The 13916-nt window shown below is 47.7% G+C and overlaps 1 protein-coding gene across 1 annotated transcript in view; it reads left to right on the top strand.

The window, feature by feature from the left end:
• Nucleotides 1-13916, top strand: part of ASTN2 (astrotactin 2) — a gene marked incomplete at its 5' end in the record, with an annotated part of 343253 nt that overhangs the window by 124668 nt on the left and 204669 nt on the right. The window contains one exon of the mRNA XM_084272571.1: nucleotides 4251-4397. Coding sequence (XP_084128697.1) covers nucleotides 4251-4397 — 147 coding nt within the window. The remainder of the gene's footprint in view (nucleotides 1-4250; nucleotides 4398-13916) is intronic.

Raw genomic sequence — 13916 nt, forward strand, 5'->3', positions numbered from 1 at the left:
TGTGCTGCTCGTAAATCCATATGTGTTCTGAACATACCTTTTTATTTTTGGGGGGCTTCTTAAATTTAGGCATCGCTGGCAATTCTAAAAAGAAACGAGTTTGGAGTTTTGTTGGGTTTTATTCCCCCCTCCCCCTTGTCCTTTAGATGGGGAAGGGAAAGTGTACAAAGCAGTGAGTAATTAACTGCATGAGGAAATGATATTTCAAAGGAGACACGGTGCGTTTGGAGGGGCTGTTTGCAGAGTGTTTACACTGGTGGCTTTGAATTTATCTTCATCTTGCAGCAGGTGCAAAATCTTCAGGGGAACGTGGTGCTTAGCAAGCTGTTTCCGAGCTGTCTGCTGAGGGACATGCGTCTTCTCCGGGAGGCTGGACCCGGGCTAATTGGCACCGGTGTTAAAGGGGAAAAAATCCTGGCTGGGAAAGGTGGTGGTGGTAGGAGTTCCTCTGACCACAGTCCTGGCTACTTCTCTTGTCTTCCAGTCTAATTAATCGGATCGTTAGCAGGAAGTGTCTCAGGTATGATTCTGCTCTAAAACAGAGTGGTTTACTTTTTCTTTCTACTTCTCTCTCCTTGGCTATTGCGGCAGGGGAATGGGTTACTTTTCCCCATTGGGGAAGAAGTAATTTCTTCTTCATCCTCACTGTGTGTCCTGCCTGCTGCTTTGCCCACTCCCCGGGTCTGTCTCCTCCTGGAGCCCCTGTGGGCCATGGCTTCCCCCTCAAAGAGCCTGGCTGAGCACTCAGACACCTGCTCACCCTGTTGCAGCTATCCAAAATGCAACAGAAACATGTTTAATTAGAGGTATAGAGAGGTTATTTCAATATATGGAGGATTTATCAGGGTAAAACTAGGAATCTGGAAGGATGAGTTTGGTCTCAGCCAACCTGTGCCACCTCCTTACTCTTGGGCTTTTTGGACCTGGCACGACCCAAACAAAGACTTGCATTGGATGCTGAGGCTCTTGAGGTTTCTGAGTCCCATCAACTGTTTGTGAGGGGCTTACATTCCCTCCAGGTTTCTTCCACTTGTTCAAGGATGTTGATACCAGTCTGTTTGGTGTTTTGTACCAACTGGTTCCAGGGTTTGCAGGTCTGTGCTCCCTGGAAGCCTGGAGATGACAAGGAGAGGAGGGAAGGCACAGGCTTCGCCCAGGCACAGCTCCCATCTCCAGTGTCTGAGGTGGTGTGGTTTGTGTGACACTGAGTTATGGAGACAGGTTTGGAGACAGGTATCCCCATAGCCAAGGAATGACTTGGTCATTTTGTCTCACCTCTTGCACAGAAGTATGAAACCACGGTGAATCCCTTGAGGTTGTTTTGCTTAGCAGTGGCTTGCAGAGGAGATGTTTGCTTGTGGTTTTAGAGGCCTGGCATGAAGCTGTTTACCTCCAGACCTATGTTTAAATGCAGCATGGGAGTGCCACTGCTGGAGCATCAGTGGTCTGAGGAGCAGGCGATGGGATGGAGAATGGGAGCCGTGCCCCTCTCTTTAAAGAGCAAGGGAAGGACCTGCTTTTCCACCAGCCTCCCATCAAACCTGGCAGCAAACTGGCCATGAGCAATAAAGAGCTGAGCTGGAAATCCAATTTCTGCTCAAGCAGAAGAGCTGTTGTTTTAGTTCAGTTGGTCAAAGCCAACGTCAGGCAGTTCTAGAGGGCAACAATTAGTGCTGTGATGGAAACGAGCGGGGAGCAGGAGGCAGGGAAGGAGACTTGTAGCACATGGTCCCTCTTCTTGGGCAGCCAAGCTCAAACTCATTGAGCTGTAATGGGCTTTTTGCTGTTACAAGCTCCTGTGCCCCTCTCCTTAATCACGGGGAAAGAAGCAGCCATGTGGACGGGTGGGGATGGGAGCTTCCGGATCCAAATTCCTGAAGCTCCACTCTGGCTGCAGGATGGTGAAAGCTGCCATGGTACCTGTGATTCAGGCTTTTCATGAAAAGGGGATAATAGTCATCTAACTCAGGAGGGATTTGTGATTTAATGTTTGCAAAGCACTTTAAGACCCTGGATTGAAAGGTGATTTATAACGGTAAAATCCAGTGTTCTCTGGTCTATTGTGTACTTGCTGTGCCCAATTATTCTGATAGAGGCTTTTTCTTTTCCTTTCTTCCCCCTCTCTTCTTTCTTTTTTGCATTAGCCTAGTAACTCCAAGCAGACACAAGGTTTGGGGCAGGCACAGTGTGCCCAGCGAGAGTATGAGTTTGCCTCCCAAGGAGGTGCTAAATTATGTTGATGATATGAATAAAGATTGGGAAGAAAGAAAGGGGATGTCAAGGTGAAGGGTACAGGAGATCTGCAGTAAAGCTGTGAAACTGGGGTGGGAAGGCTGTTTAGATGATGCATGCGTAAGGAAACAAAAAGATGCTTCATAAATAATCCATTTGCATGCTCCTGCCAGTGACAGGGAATGGGGGTACTTTCCAGCAGATCAGCCACATCTCTTGTCCTGCAAATGCTGTGCACTGTGCACGCTCATCCTGCAGCAGGGGATGCTTTGGTGGGACACACTGCCAGGCCTGGAAAGAGCAGGTTTTGCCCTGGGCTGAGCCCAAGCATGAGATCCCTGCCCTGGCACCAGCATCACTAACCATGGCTTTGGGGGAATTACAGTCTGTGCGAGTGCTACCTTGCTGGATGCATTTCCCATTCAGTTTTCAAACTGCTGCTTTTTAAATCTCATCTTGCTGATAAGATGGTGAGGGCCAAGGGGCAAAGGGAGAGAGGCTGGACTGACTTCCAAAAATAAGTGTCCTCGCCTGAATCCTGAGCAGGGACACGGTCAGGTCTGCCAGGAGCTCGGTCCTCTCAGCTGCTCTGTAACAGGCTGTGCAGTGGCTGGGGTTAATTGCCAGGCTGTGCCCTCTCCTCTACTCCCCAAGTGGGTTTTAATCGGTGTCCCAAGCACCAGAGAAGGCAACCAGCTGCTCCGTGAGGTGTATGTTGCTAGCTTTGAGCAAAGCAGAGTGCTGGGGTGGAGGTGTCTGACTCAGTGGCCATGGGGTAAGTGGTGCAGGCAGAGCAGCAGTGGGGCAACCCCTGTGTCTGGAGGGGCTGGGTGGGCAGGGACCAATGGGAATCCAAGCCATGGTGGTTGGGGCTGCTCAATTCTTGGTTGGTGGGGACCTGTTGAGGGGACAGCAGTGGCCCAGGGGCAGTGTCTCCTGGTCATCTCCATCAGTGGAGGGTGCCTCTTCTGTACATGTCCACACCCTGACCTGCACCCAGTAAGAGCATCTGAATCCCTTGGGGCAGCCAGGTCTCCCCTGATGACTGTATCACCCAGCTTCACCTCCTTCCATGCAGAGTTTGGGGGTTGCTCTGTCCCACTTAACCACAGTTGACCCTGATTTAGTTGGCTTAGTGCTGTGCTGCCCCAAGGGGTTTCCCTGTGAGTTGTACCTGCTGCCAGCCTCCTGACCTACAGATGCTCGAGCTCCTTGTTGGTTTTCACCTAACACATCCCTTGGTGCAGGCATCCCTTAGCCCTGGTGCCAGGCACTTGGTCTTCAAGACAAGGGCTGGCAGTCTGAGAGTAACCCATGTGCTGTGCAGGTGCCTGTTGGGGTGGGTGGATTTTTCATGTTGGAAAAGATGGAGCTGCTTTTCAGGAGATGCTGTGACAAAATAAAACTTCTTGTAATATCTTCTGCCTGTGAAAAGCAGCTGGCTCTCTAGGTCGTTCTGTTGCTCGTTGCAGCTCCCCTGTGATGACTGAATATTTATATATATTTGTGTAAATAATTAACACTCCTTGGTGCTATATAACATCTACAGGTGTAGAATTTCTCCTGGCGTTAAGGGAAAGCAAATGCTGCCACAGGCCAGGCAGCCCTCAGATTGGGCTTAATTATTTTCTGTGACTTGATGAGATTTGTCAAACAAACCAAGGCTGATGAGAAGTGACGGCAGCTTCACCAGGGAGCGTGGCAGGGGTGCTGAATGGCTCAGGGCATGAGAGGGTCTGTACAGGACTCTGAGTGGGTTTTTACCTTCCTCAGAGTCCCCAGGATGGATGTAAATCAGTGAGCGAAACAACACAAATATTAAAAACCCAGCAAAAAAAGGCTTGATGGGAGAAATGGGGTTTGCAGACCTCAGGAGCTCTTCCAGTGCTACTGAGCTGACGTCTTTGTTTCCAATGCCTACCCTTCCCTGGGGCTGGGGGGGACTTCTGCATCTGTGCTGAGCAAACCCCTGGTACAGCTTTGTCTGTTGGCCACCCACCCCTCTCTCTGCCTTCCAGGTTCAATGAAGAGCCCCGTTAACAAGACAGCACTGACCCTGATCGCAGTCAGCTCCTGCATCCTGGCTGTGGTGTGTGGCTCCCAGCTCTCCTGCCCACTGACCGTCAAGGTGACACTTCATGTTCCCGAGCACTTCATTGCAGATGGTAAGATCCTCTGTGGGCTTGAAGCCCGGGTATTTGGGGCATGGGGGTGCCACTCTTTGGGAATTGCTTTGGCTGTGTTTGGCCACAGGGATCCCCCTTCCCAGAGGAGCAAAGGACTCTGTGAGCCTGAGTCCACCACCTCAATTGTGTCTTTTGAAGCTATTATTATTACTGTTATTATTGCTATTGTTGGTATTATTATTATTATCATCATCATCATCACCATCTTCATCACCATCATTATTATTATTATTATCATCATCATTATTATATATATAGTCCTGTTTTCCTCTGACCTCACTGACAAGCCCTGGGAGCCTGGCCCAGACATACAGACAGACATCCTCCTGTCCTGCAGCAGCGAAGCTGCTCGCCCCAGCCCCTCGCAGCAGCGTGGGGTGAAATTGCTACGATTTGAGCAAAGGCAGAGCGATGCTTTGAAAAATTAGACAAGGGCTGCTGTCACTATTTATTGCTTTCTCCAACCGGGCTCCTTGCGTTTGTTGTGTTTCACTGACCTTTTCTTTATAATGCTCAGTGAGCGCCGAGTGCAAGTTTTCGGTAACACGAGGGCAAATTTCATTTTCTTCCAGCAGACAGGACCCATTATTCAGTCGGTTCCAATTCCTCAGCTTCTACACTCGTCTCGCTGCTCGGGGCATGTGGAGGGGGCACTTGTTCTCTGCCAGAAACATGCTGCGTGGAGCTGGGTTGTTGCTGGGGTGTCGCGGTGGGGGTAGTTTGTGTAGAGCCCCCACCGCTGCTGGAGGGGGCAGCTCTTGGTGGGGGGAATTAAAGTCTTGGGGAGATGGTTAAAGAGATGTGGTGGTGTGGCAGCAACATGGGGTGATGGCCAGGGGCTTAATCCATTACCCTGTGGTGGGGAGGGACTTGGCAGTGTGTTTGGGGTCCAGCCCTGCTGAGAGCAGTTTCTTCTTGGCCCTGATATGCATTTGGAGGATGTTACCTGCATGTGCTGCCCATCCCACCACTCACTGTCTCATTAGCTCACTTTGCATCTGCACCTAACAATGCTTATGGGACCGGTGTTGGGGTCAATGCCACCACCCTATCCTGCAAGGCTGCATCTGTGCTGATCCTAGAGGATGCTGCTCAGCTGCTGACCTGGAAATGCCAGGCCAGCCTCTGGGTACATGGGCTATCCCAGGGCTCAGAGCTTGGTCCTTAAACAAAAGAGGAGGAGAGTGTTTGCTCTGTACTCTCAGATCAGAGGAACTGAACACCAGTGCAGACACGAAAAAGGCATAACTTGAAACAAGAGACTTATCTTCCCTGACTCTAAGAGCCATTAAGGATTGTCCAGGCTGCACATCAATATTCTGAAGATTTCTCAGACCATTATTCCAAGCAGCTGGAGAACAGAAACTCTTTTTGCAATGAGGCTGCTCCAGTGTCGACTCATGTCCCTTTGAGATGGGAACTGGCCAGTCCATCACTTGGACTGGGAGTTCATAGCTGGTTTTGGTACTTGCTGAAGGTCAACTGGGAAGGCAGTGATGGAGATGGGACCTTGGCATCCTGCTCCCGGCCTGTGGTCCTGGCCTCAGAAAAGAAAATAAACCAGAATGCACTGTGACTCTGTAGAATGTAAGTGAAAAGCCTGTGCTTGTCACCGGGAAGGGGGTGGCAGTGCAAATTATGCAAATAGGGAGAACACTCGAATGGAAATGACAATGAAATACCAATAAAACAGATTAATATCCTTGAAACTGGGGGAAATGGGATGATCTCCAGTCCCGACTTAATGACTTTTCTAAAGAGAAAGTGGCAAGAGGACTGGTAAAAACGGTTTGGAGAAGAATTAAAATGAGCTTTGTAATGAAACTGTAAAATATAATTACAAAGTGAGAAAACTTTTTAAATATTTTTTATGAGAAACAGTCAAATTCTTCACATAGAAGCAGCTGAGACATTTCGCAGTGGCTATCACTTTTACTGAAACCTCATCAGTTTATGCAATGGCAGAGTCCCTTGCCTGGGAAGAGAAAAGCTCTTAAAGTTGTCCCTTCTCTTTGAATAATAACAAATCCCAAGGCAGCACCCAACTGGCAGCAAAATATTATAAAACATTTAAAGACATCACAGAACTGATCCGGGTTGGGAGATACTAATGGTACCCAGGAAAAACGTGGCTGGTTGTGTTTGCAGAGGCTTGGCACCCGGAATCTTATGCCAATGGAAAAGATGGGACTTGCTCCTCCCTGGTGATCTCCTAGGTGGATTTAAACCTGCTTTATTGCCTGAATGCAGTGGCAGAGGTGGCATGGGCATCCCCACGTGGGTGTAGCGATGGTAGAGCTGATGTCTTTGGCCTGGCTGAGCTTGGCAGCTTTGATCGCTTTTAAACCAGCCTCTCACGTGGCCCCTGATGGTGAGCACCATGCCTGAGGAATGTTGTCGTGGCCTTAAATAGTCTGGTTCCTGGAGCTGTTCTCTTTGTATGGTGCATGATGATAAGGCAGGGATGGTGCATTCACGGGAGATGTTCCCGTGTGAGAGAGGGGTGCCCTCTCCTGCCTTCTTGAAATGCAGTATTTCAATAGCTGCCAGTAGCCAAGGAAAATCTTAAAGCGGAGCAGCTACCAACACCTCTGCAGGAAAAGCCAAACAAAGACAGAGGCTGAAAGAAATCCTTCTTCTAGCAGATGAAAACTTGTCTTTGAAGGAAACTTTAAATAGACACCAGCCAGCTCCAGCACACCAGGAGCCGAAGCCAAGTTGGGAGAAAGGAGGAGGGGGGAAAAAATCCCCACCAAACATCTCCAGCTTTGGAGGAAAGCAGCTTTCCCCTCTGTAGCTAGCAATGGCGTTAGAGGAGGAAGCTTCCGAGCCTGTTGGAGTCTCAGGATGGGGAGGGGAAGGGCTGGGACTAGAAGCCAACTGGCAGCAAAGGCTGGGAGAATATATTCCAAGCAGCAGTATTAATAACCAGCCTGTCTCTATCGCTCTTATTCCTCTCTTGCTTTGTTTTCTTCCTTTTGTTCATTTGACAGGGTTGCCCCCGACTCCTCTCCACTCTGAGCAGTTGCTGCCTGGTTTGTACAGCCACTCTACCTTCATTTCACCAGGTGCCCAAATCCCAGGCAGCCTGGCACGAGATGCCCTGCTCTTCGCTGCTGTAGCCAGGCTGGGGGTTTCCTGCCTCCCAGAAGTGGGTCAGTGCCACTAAATCTCTTTGGATGCAGTAGCTGGAGCATCTTTCCTGTGTGATTTAGTCTGGGTGATCCTGCTCTGACAAGGGGGTTGGGCTAGATGATCTTCTGAGGTCCCTTCCAACTCCTGATGTTCAGTGATTCTCCTCCCTTCTCCTTCCCCTCTCCAGGGCACTGTATTTTGGAGCAGCCCTTGCCCATGCTGAGCAGAAGGCATCGTTGTAGTTTCAGAGCTGGCTTGGATTTATAGAGAGGCTCATTGGTGGGTTTTATGAGGATGTGGAAATGCAAAGCATTATTTAGAGGACCCTTTAGCAGTGTCAAAGGAGGGAAGAAAGGGAAGAAAGACCCTCCAAGTGAGCAATAAACCCCTTTATGAATATGTGAGCCACTCGGTGCTACACATTGAATAGTTGGGGGTTTGTTTTGGTTATTTTTCCTCTCATAAGCAATCATTCAAAATAGTAGCGATAGAGCTGCGGGAGCAGCTTACGGGGAAGGCAGGGCTGGAGAAAGAGACCCCGGAGGGCTCAGCCTGGAGCGTGTCCTTGCTGCACAGCAGTTTGAAATACAGCATCAATTAAAGCTTCCCAGTTTTACAGCCTGCAAAGAGGTTATATACGGTGTGGGTGGATGTTTGCATCCGGATGCTTCACCAGGAGAGGTAGGTGAGATTCTCTGGTGCGTACAGGAGGAAGCAAGAGCTACGTTTAGCTTGGGGCTTGTAGGGCTTCGTTTTATAAGTGGGAATAAAGTAAAGGGCATAAAGCAGGTTTCTGTCACTTCAAAGACACATTGGGGCATTCACAACCTCTTTCCCTCCTCTTCCGCGATGCGTGCCAGAGGAGATGCAGTAACCCTGCTGTCTGAACTCTGTGGGCTGGTGGGTTTGTGGAGGCCAGGAGCAGAGGCAGGATGTGTGTCGTCCCCACAGCGGGCTCTGCTCCAAGCTACCTGCCTCTCCGCGTCAGCCCTCCTGCAAGCCGGGATCAGCTCCCCCTGGGACGAAGGTTATCCTGCCAGCAGCGGGGAGGTGGGATTGCCACTCCAGACCATGCTTTGGGCTCGAGCATCAGACAAGATGGCAGACTTGGAGGAAGCTTCTTTCCAGCTTTATTTTTTTTCATTCTTATAAGCTTCGTGTGCCTGCATCTGCCTGCCTGAACGATGATGTTCTGTGATTGTCACGCAGCTGATCAGTAATTGTTTCATCTGAAGATTATTTCCTACCTTCCCCCCCACGCCTGTTTCCACCAAGACACTGGTGGAATTGGATGCTGCTATTAGCAGCTTGTGTTAATTTTCCCTGAAGATTGCTGGAGCTCTGCAGACTGCAATTGTTGGACTCGCAACAACTTCTCATTTTGGTTTTAATTAAATGTGTTGCTTTAAATTGTTTGCTTTTGACATCTCCTTCTCAATCTTCTGCAGCCCTCAGAGGTGACCAGGCATTAGTTTGTGTCCTCAGGCGCTCGCTTGCGCGTGTGCTCAGCACGTGCTGTGCATGCGGTTGCAGAGAAATCGGCAGTGGGAGGCGGGAGCACCGGCTGCCTCCCCAGTCCTTTTCACAGCAAGGAAAATCTGGAGATGCTCTTTGATTTACATGTGAAGCAACCCAGGTTTATACCGGAAGGATGGAGAAAGGGATCTGATCTCAAAAGTACCTGAGCTTTCAGAGTGGTGCTGCCATTGGGGTCCCCATGTTCCCCAGCTGGTCCCTCTCCCATCTGAAATCAGTAGAAGGAATTTCCTGTCTCAAAGTCTGATTTTTTTGTGTGCAGTTTTGTCTCCCTGAAGTCATTCTGCTGCAAAGGTGCCTGTTTTGCCGTACAGAGACCAGGGTTTTGACAGGAACAGTACTGTCCCCTCGCAGATTTGGTGCCAGGTCTGGCTGTCTGGACCCTGCGTGTTTCTGGTAAGGTGGCTGTATTCGAGGGGCAGCTTTACAGATTGCATTTAATTCCATCAGCTCTTAATCACTGGGTCACCTCCGTGTCTGTGTTACAGCTCGTGCCTGTTCGGCTGGCAGGAAAATGGGAGCAAATGGCTGCAGCATTACCAGACATGAACTCTAAACATTAACATCAATTTATAAAGTGTATCAGCGTGGATCAAAGGGATTCCAAGACGGTTTTACGGTGCGAACGCTCTTTGCATGAAGAACTAATAAGATTCCGGAGGCTGAAGTACATCATGTTTTTATCGTGCCTTTGACAGGCTTGTGATCCTGCGCTCGGCTACTCCCTGTGCCAGCCTGGCTCCCCCAGCCGTGTGCCTGCTGCAAGTGTGCCCAGCTGCTGGGACAGCTCGGTTTGTAAGAGAAGGCAAATGCCTCGTCCTTTCTCCTTTGCAGGACTCGTTGGAGAAAAGCAAGGGGTGTTGGCATTGATGTTTGGGTAGACCAGCTCAGAGCTGGGAATTATTGCATCCTGAGGGAGGCAGGATGTGCCCGTTGTTTGCCATCTAACTTGGGAGAGTTGGAGAGGGAAGACTGCAATGTAAGGCACAACATCTTTGAGCAACTAACCTGCTCCCTTCCTAGATGGAAAAATACAAATGTCGATTTGTGTGTCTGCAGGATGACAACCTGCCCTCTTGCAGCATGGTGGCAGGTCAGTCCTGGGCAGCTGGCTTAAGTCATGCTTGCTTCTGAACAAGAAGTCATGGGGTAGCTGCAGCAGCAATGACACAGCAATGCAGGGAGGATTTTTGGAGGCTTCATAGCTAGGAACGTATTACTTCACTTTATTGTTCCCCCAACAAGTGTCATTGCTGATGTGCAGCCCCTCAGTGAGTTGGGTTGCTTGCCTTGGTCCCATCCTGTATTAACTTTACATGTGCTGCCTCTTGATTGTGTTTCTGCCATCTTAGGAGGATATTTAATCTTGATGTTGGCTGAAAAATCTCCATTCACATACATTTAATGTTTTTATAAGCTTATCATAACTCGTCCATGATATACTTGGTGATGTGATTAGATTTAGGCTGGATTTCCCTGAACTCTTGTCCAATATCTAGAGAGCATCACTGAGAAAGAGCCCCAGGCTGGAGCATGGGAGTTGGGAGATAGAGAGCATTAAGGAAAAGCTTTTCTGTAGGAATCTAATTTCCATCTCATCCATTGCTGGCCCAGATGCCTACTAAGGATGGAGATGTGCTATTACTAACACCTGGACAATTACACTGTCTAATAGCACTATGGAAGATCTCATTGCAGTGTGAGCTTGACCACAAGGCAGGGGTGGGAAGATGTCATCTCACTTGGGTTTGGGAAAAGTTGGCTGAGTCATCAACTGCTGTATAAAGTTAAATACGTGTGTTACTTGTCAGAAGTTCAGCCCTGGTGAAATCAAGACAGACTGCCAAGAAACCGCAAAGAGAGTCTGTCAGAATTATCAAGAAAGTGCAATTTAACAATTAAAATGTAACCCTGCTCCTCCCACAGGAAAGATGCTTCTAGTCTGAGCTGTAATTACATAGAGATTTATATCACAAATTTGCTTCTGCTTTTCAAGAGCTCTGGCAGGATTGACAGTGCTTCTAAGGGATGAGGGTCCCTGGGTTTGATCATCAGTGGGTTGGGGAGCGCTGGCGGGAGCAGCCCACGGCCGTGCGAGTAGTTCATGTGTTGAAAATACATCCTTGAGTCAGCCCTCGTGGTACAAACTGTATGTGTTTTGGCTGATGGAGCAGTAAATGAAAGGCATATCTACAGGTTTTTGTTGTTTTAAAACTTGTTTTAAAAAGCTTCTTCAAGAGAGAAACCATTTGAAGAACAAGCTGAAGCAGATTGCTCAGGTTTTAACCCGGTGTGATACTATCCCTGGATTCAAATTAGAATATAGAATTAAGAGTCTGACTTCTGAGAATTTTAAGTCATTCTGAAATGACCTTGTTTCATGCTGAGTGGGAGAGGGATGGTAGAGCTGAGCACCACATTAGTACATGGGTGCAATTCTGCACCGAGCCTGGTTTGCCTGCTTAGGGCAGCCTATGTGTGTCCTACAAATCCAACGATCGTTTGGCTCTTCTGCATTTTCTGAAAGAAATTTAAGAAGCAGAAGTTTTCATTCCCTGGGATGAGGACGGGAGAACAAGAGCTGATCAATGGGAAGAGCTGATAGAGGAGGAGTTGTCTCTTTGGGAAATGTTCTTTCAAGTTTAACAAGGGGAAAAAAAAAAAGCCTCTGAAGAAATCAAATAGGGTTATTCTTTGTACCCATAGAATGGAGCGAGAGGGATAATCCTTCCTCTAGGATTTAAAAAAAATTTCTGTAACAGGATTATAATTGTACGATAGTATAGGGATGGATACATTAATAGCAAAGTGTAGTATGACCTCCCACAGCTTTCCAACACAAAATCCTAATTTTAGATGAAAGGGAGTTTCGTTGGCCAAGATACAGCGAATGGACCAAAGTGTAGACAAAATGAGTGGAGCGAGGAAGAAATAGAAATTCTTCAAAAAAAAAAATGTTTTTTGATCTCTTTCCCTTGAAAACAAGAGAGAGAGAGAAAGAAAAAGCCAAACCCTTTTGGCTGCCTTTTGGGTGCTTTGTTCTTTTCCCTTGTTAGATATCTCTTCTGAGCTGTTTTATCCTGTTGTGTTCTGGAAAATGATTTCTGAAATGTCAAAACTTCAAGCCTCTTTTGTCAAGGCTTAAGCAGTTCCACTGAACTTTGAAGGGGACCCCAGCATGAGAGACATGAACTTTTGATGCTGCCTTAACTGATCTGGCTTTGATCAGTGTTGGAGGAGGAAGGGCGAGGGGAAACACACACATACACAAACCCAAACAAATCAATCCCCCGAAGTGCTGGTGGACCTCGTGGAACCATGAGGTGGTTGTTTAACTGTGTACTGATGTTCTCCATGGCATTGATGGCTTGTAAAGCCAGCAATAGTCAAGGGACATGTCCTACCACTGAGTTACTGGGAGGAGGAGGTGGTGGTGGGTGGTGAACTCCTGTTTTGTGGTTGTGTTCCCTGCCCTGATGGCTGCTTTACCCCAGGGCCTAAATGTCTCCAGTTAAGGGGGACTTCACTGAGCTTGTGAGTAGAAACTCAATGCCTGTGTCCATGAAGATACTTGGGAGAGGATGCGGTTAGAAGTAGAGGACAGCAGGGTGGACAGTCTCTCTGGATGTCTTTGGAAGTGTCTCTGTTGGTATCTGCTCCTGGGGTCCACAACCAAAAACTGTAGGTGTACATCGAAGTGGAGGCTGGGTGTGGGGTGTAGGGAGGTTTGGTGGGGTCTGAGGTCCATGAGGCGGGTTTTCAGTGTGTGGTTTGAGGCAGGGTCTGTGTCCTGCTGCCCCAGTGGTGTGGGTTCCCTGTCACACCCCCATCCCCCCCCCTTGACTTCTTTCCATTGAAAGACTGCACGCTGTTGAAAACAATGCAGACTGATGTTCCTAGCAAGCCAACAATGTTTTAAAATGCCTCTTGCTTAGAAAATGTTTATTCTTGATAGTTTCTAAAAGGATTTGATACTCAACCTGCCCTTTCGGAGCTCAAGATAGTTTTGATAAGTATGTGCTGGTGACTTTTGAAAACTGTTTTCTTTGTGTGGATTCTTTGAAAATAAAGAGAAAAATTGTGTGAAAAGGCTTTGAAATCTTCAGAATTTTAGCTTTCAAAATATTTGTAAAACGCCTTTTCCTGTTATTTTTTTCTCTGGCAAGCTATAAAGGGATCAAGGTTGGGAGGTTTGTTTGTTTGTATTTTCAATGGGAGTGAAGGTGATGAGAGTGGCTGTGAACATCTCTAAAAATCTTACCCAGCTGAGCTGTGACACACTAGCTTCAAAGATGCGAGACGTTTCCTTGCTGGAAGTTGTCCTCTCCTTCCTAGGAAGGAAGGAAATTGTTTACAATTAACAAAAATCTTTAATTTCCCCAGGTTTTTTTTTTCCCTTATGCTGAAGTAGAAAAACCTCCCTTCTTGACTGAACTTTTAATTCAGAGCTTTTAGATTCAAATGTTTTCACTTCTGCATTTTTTTTTAAATTTGAAAGTTGAAGGTTATTTCTGACTTATTAGCATCAAAATAAGTAATTACTCTTGAAAATACCAGGACTTTTTAAAGTTACCTGTGCATTATGTTTGGGAATGGCTTTGCAGGAAATGTGGCAAAGCTTGATCAATTTGCAAATTATATCAAGCTTCCCAGGTTTGTGATTTTACATGGAGGCCAGAATTCTGCTGAAAGAAGTGATTGGCTCCTGGCCAGATGTCACATTCTGGTGTTGATTTAGGAGGTACTTCCATACATAGGTGTTTGTTGGGTTTTTTGTACTTCTAGCAGCAAGCAGGCTGGGCTTGCTGAAGGAAATGAAAAATTGTC

This window comes from Gallinula chloropus (assembly GCF_964237585.1).
Source record: "Gallinula chloropus genome assembly, chromosome: 18".
NCBI lineage: Eukaryota > Metazoa > Chordata > Aves > Gruiformes > Rallidae > Gallinula > Gallinula chloropus.